This window comes from Rhinopithecus bieti, unplaced genomic scaffold (assembly GCF_001698545.2).
Source record: "Rhinopithecus bieti isolate Rb0 unplaced genomic scaffold, ASM169854v2 scaffold_51440, whole genome shotgun sequence".
Taxonomy (NCBI): Eukaryota; Metazoa; Chordata; class Mammalia; order Primates; family Cercopithecidae; genus Rhinopithecus; species Rhinopithecus bieti.
This window is the reverse complement of record NW_016820117.1, coordinates 334,090-339,254: the sequence shown is the minus strand read 5'-3', so window position 1 is coordinate 339,254 and position 5,165 is coordinate 334,090. Positions and strand designations below refer to the sequence as shown.

The 5,165-nt window shown below is 50.5% G+C and overlaps 1 protein-coding gene across 1 annotated transcript; it reads right to left on the bottom strand.

Moving 5' to 3' along the window:
* Window positions 1-440: 440 nt before the first annotated feature.
* On the bottom strand, window positions 441-4,236 carry LY6G5C (lymphocyte antigen 6 family member G5C). Its single transcript, XM_017859517.1, has 3 exons — window positions 4,026-4,236; window positions 2,883-3,050; window positions 441-876 (listed from the first exon to the last, which is right to left on the bottom strand). The coding sequence occupies exons 1-3, from the start codon at window positions 4,144-4,146 to the stop codon at window positions 713-715; spliced, it is 453 nt and encodes a 150-aa protein (XP_017715006.1). The 5' UTR covers window positions 4,147-4,236; the 3' UTR covers window positions 441-712.
* Window positions 4,237-5,165: the final 929 nt, after the last annotated feature.

The following is a 5,165-nucleotide window of genomic DNA, read 5'->3' as shown; positions in this document are numbered from 1 at the left end:
AGGAGGCTGAGGCAGAAGAATCGCTTGAACCTGGGAGGCAGAGGTTGCAATGAGCCAAGATCACACCACTGCACTCCAGCCTGGGCGACAGTGAGACTCCGTCTCAAAAAAAAGAGTGGCCTTCTCGCCCACCTCCTCCTACCCCAGCCTGGTCCTTTTGCAGCCCCCCTCCCACCAACATAGCCCTCTAAACCCCTCCAGCCCCCACACAGCTCCGGTCTGACAGCACTGCCGAGGATGCCCACTAACTTTCTGGCGTTCACCATAGGAGGGCTTTCATTTCCTTTTCCCCTTTTTGTGTCTAGAACGAATCACATACCAAGGCAGGACAGGAGCAGACCTCAGCAGAGCTGGGGGCCCCTTACCTGCCCCATGGTAGGGCAGTCAGGCAGGTGCACCTTCCTCAGCCTTCACCTCCACCAGAAGAAAGAGACATACTAAACAGTTTGCACACAAATTTATTTGGGAGAAACATCCAGGGACTAAGGACAAGAGAGGAAACCTGGTGGGCGGTGGGGCTGGGGGTGCAGAGTGGGAGTAAGGGTGCTGAAGGGTGCCAACCAAGAGGAAGAGCCAAGGCTGGGGTCCACTGACTGGAGGGAGCCAAAGAGGGCTGGTATGAGGGACTGGAAGTCCTGGCCAAGCCCAGATAGAAGTCAGGAAGGTGGCTGGAAACTGGTAGAATTTTACACCAAAGGTTGTTGCAGTCACACTAAGAAATATAGTGCCCTCTGTTTTGAGGGTCATTGCAGAAATCCAGGAAGCAGCATTGAGAGAATATCCAGAAGCCAGACACTGGAGAAATTCGGGTATTTGAACAATCACTCATCTGCTCCTTACTTCGGCAGTCACTCACCATGACATCAGAATTGCTGCCTGGGGAGGGACCACAGGCACCAGTGATACGGAAGTCCCCAGGAAGAGCCCCAAATCCTCTCATCCCCTCACTCATAAGTCAAAAAAAGAAAAAGAAAAGATTCCTGTGGTTAGGCATGGGTGGACATGCCCAGTGTTCACCAGCCATGGAACTCCACTGAAGTTCCCATGCAAGGCTGGAGGAAAAGAGCCATTTGAAATGTAATGGTTGGAGGGGGAGTTGGGAGTTACTGAGCCAAGTGGGGAGAACTAGCACCATAGGACCATGTGAGAAAAAGCTGGGAAATGTTTTGGAGACTGGGTGGCAGGAAGGAGGTGTTTTGTCATTTATTCTTCAGATCAAAAGTAAGAGAATAAGATGATGTCTGCTGCTGGTATTGTAACAGGGAAAAATCTTTGTGCCTGCATCCCAAGAAGTCATGTACAGGGATGTTTGCTGCTGCCCTGCTTGAGAGAAATGACCAAAATGCCCATTAATAGTGGGATGGGGAAATCAGCTGTGATATGCCCATGCTATGGAGTAGTACACAGCAGGTCAATAAAACAAAGAAGCTGTTCACAAACTAATATTGGAACATTCAATTCCCCTAACTGTTAAGTGCAGAATAATGTTTACAGTGGGATGCTACTATCTTGTTGTGGGGGAGAAAAAGAGGTGAAAAAATAGTAAACAGCATACTTGTGCAGGGTGGAATGTGCATAAAAGATTGCAGGAGGGATCATCCACAAAGTAAAAAAAAGTGGTTACGTGTGCAGGGGATCCAGGTGGGTTAGGGTAGTAGCGGGAGACTTTGGTTTGACAGTACTTTATACTCTGACCCATGTCTGTGCATCGGCTATGTTAAAAGGGTAATAAGAGGATTTGAATACTGGCTGCTGCATGCAGTGGTTGTTGAGAACACCATCTCTGGAGCCATCACAAATTCTGGCTCAGCATCTGTGAGACTCAGGCAAGGTTATGACCTTTCTGCACCTCAGTTTCCTCATCCGTAAAATGCGGATAGTAGTAATACCTGCCTCAGCGGATTCCAAGTGTTTAGAATAGTGCCTAGCACATATTATGGTTACGTTTTTGCTAACTCAAGGAAGGTGGGGGGGGGGTGTCGGTGGAAGAGCAGGCATCGGGAAGGAGTCAGTTTTCAGCGAGGGAGATGTCCAATGGCCAACGGGATATGAGGAGAGTAGTTTGACATAATACTCAGATTCAGAAGGAAGTGGTATGTGGCTGCTGGTTGAAGCCAGCAAAGCAGATAAAATCCTCTGAGTATATGAAGTGGGAACACAGCTAAGGACCAAACCTTGGTGAACATGAACCACTAAGGGTCAAAGAGAAAACACTCCATGAAGGAGACTGAAGAAGCAGTGGAGGATGCAGGAGAAGAGCAACACCAGCAGTAACTGCAGACAGATGGGGGAGCAAGCAGCTTGAGGACAGGCAAGGGCACCTGGAGATCTGGAGGGTCCACATCAAAGCTGCACACCTTGAAAGGGTGGAAGCTATTCAGCTACAGATTGAGGAGAGAAGGTAGTGGAAGTAGAGACAGAGTGTGGCTCTGAAGAAAAGGAAAGAGAGGCTGGGCGCGGTGGCTCATGCCTGTAATTCCAGCACTTTGGGAAGCCGAGGTCAGTGGATCACCTGAGGTCAGGAGTTCGAGATCAGCCTGGCCAACATGGTGAATCCCTATCTCTACTAAAAATACAAAAAATTAGCTGGGCGTGGTGGCGTGCACCTTTAATCCCAGCTGCTTGGGAGACTGAGGCACAAGAATTGCTTGAACTGGGGAGGTGGACATTGTAGTGAGCCAAGATTGCGACACTGCACTCCAGCCTGGGTGACAGAGCAGCAAAAATAATAATAATAATAATGATAAATAAAAATTTAAAAAGACAGGATTAGAGCAGTGTTTTATGGGATTATGGGAAGAAGACTTGGGGTGCAGCTTAGGAGGCTGAGAGAGTTTCAGTTTGGGAGAATGCTGGGCCCACGACAGGAGAAGGTCACTTACTGTTCTTTATGTGGAGAGTGATGCAGCTGCTGCCAGCCGGGGTGAGGCAGATGTCAGATCCCAGAAGGCACCCTAACTCCTTGGTCTCCAAGAGGCATCGGTAGCAGCGCAGGTATTTGGGGAATGGAAGTGGTTGAGGGGGTTCCCAATTGACAGGAACAAACTTACCTAGAACAGAGAGAAGTGCTAACCCCACTCACACCCCATTCTCTCTCACACCCCACCACTGTCTGATTCCAGGCCACTCAACCCCACTGCTCCCTCCCTTCCTATCTCAGAAAACCATCAAAGCTCCAATTCTCTGCTTCCTTCCCCAACTGCATACACATACATCCCCCTTTTCCTCTGGTCCTAAGGCCAGACCACACGTTGACAAGTCCCCAGACCCAGCAGAGCACTTGGTATGAGGCAGAGGAAAGTGCTAAACGAACACTTTGAATCCTGTGTGTCTGTGGCTGGTGCTTTGCAGCCAAGTGGGGAGCCCAGCAGGCTGGACTCAGTCTTGTTCTATCCTGTGGATTCTGATTCTCTCATCCAGTATACTCCCTAAACCTCCCTATTCCATGTTGCCCTCAGATCTGGAGAAGATTCCTTCAGTATCTCTGTTCAGGTCACTGCTATGAAGTGAGACAGCCCTGGGGTGGTCACTAGAAATCTTCAGAGGCCAGGTGTGGTGGCTCATGCCTGTAACCCCAGCACTTTGAGAGGCTGAGATGGGCAGATACCTGAGGTCAGGAGTTCAAGACCAGCCTGGTCAACATGGCAAAACCCCGTCTCTACTAAAAATACAAAAATCAGCTGGGCATGGTGGCTCGTGCCTGTAATCCCAGTTATTCGGGAGGCTGAGGCATGAGAATCGCTTGAACCCAGGAGGTAGAGGTTGCAGTGAGCCGAGATCTCACCACTGCACTCCAGCCTGGGAGACAGAGCAAGACTCCATCTCAATCAATCAATCAATCAATCAATCTTCAGATTGCGTATCAGTCCATGAGCAGGCATTCCCCACCAAACCCATCCATTCCATCTCTCCTCCTGCATGGGTTTAACTGAGCATCCTGGACAAATGTACCCAGAAGCTTGGTGTCTGTGGGTTTCTCCATCCAGCAGGCCAGGAGACCCTTCTGAACCCTTGGAACCACTTACCAAACACCAAGCTCATCATAACCAGCACTATTAAGAGGACGGTGTACAGGGCTTGGAGGCTGCTGTGGAAGCACATGGGACCCAGATTCTGGCTCCCTGCAGGGCCTGCCATAAAACGCATGACTGCCTGCTGGCCTCCAGTTTGGGCTTATATTGGTGGAAGAGAGGTTAGCCAAGAGGAAGGAGAGAGGCAACACCAACTCAAGGTGAAAATTAGGGCCAGACCAGCCAGAGGGGCAGAATGTTCTCACCCACAGCCACTCTGGGGCATAACATCCTGCTTGAGGGCAGGGGCCCAGCAATAGGGGAATGAGAAAGGGAACTTTCTTTCCTATTAATTGGACAGATGTTTATTGAATCACTGCATCACAATCATTGTATCTTGGGGATACAACCGTGCACAAAGTCTCCACCCTCACAGGGCACAATCTAGTAGGGGAGACAAGTCAATCGTCAATGATGTGGGGAGGGCAGAGTGCTGCCAGGAGCACCTCGACAGTTAAACCACTGACCTGAGGGATTTCGGCAGAGGAGTAACTTGATCGGATTTCTGTTTGTAAAAGATTGCCATGGCTGCACATTGCATTTGGGTCAAGAGGGGAGGCCGCCGGGAAGTACCACGCTATTCCCAAGTCCGGTCACAAGATGGCGGACTGGTCCAGCAGAAGATGGGCAGGGACGAGGAGGCGGGGCTACTGAACCTGAGATACATTTAGAAGACTGGACAGATTTGCTGTTGGACTGAACGAGGGATGAGGGAACAGGGGTAGGCTTGCACAAAGAAGTGGTACCATTTTCCGAGATAGGAAACGTGGTCCATCTCAAAAGAAAAAACAAACAGCAAACAAACAAAAAAACACACCAGAAAATAGGGGGTACCCAGTCCCACTTCTCATACCGTGGGGACACCTGTCAGACATCCCAAAACGAGGACACCTGGATCCCAAGCGATACGTACTCAGCTCAGTGTCCCCTTGGGGTTCCGGGAACCCAGCGCCTTCCCCCACCTCATCCTTTTTCCTGCCCCGCCTAAGTTCAGCTGCGGCTCAGTGGGCCTGATCTCCGGCGCCCACAGAATCTGGCCCTGCGCGTTCGCTCTCCTCGCCTGACAGCACCTCAGAGCTCCGGTAGGACGCGGGG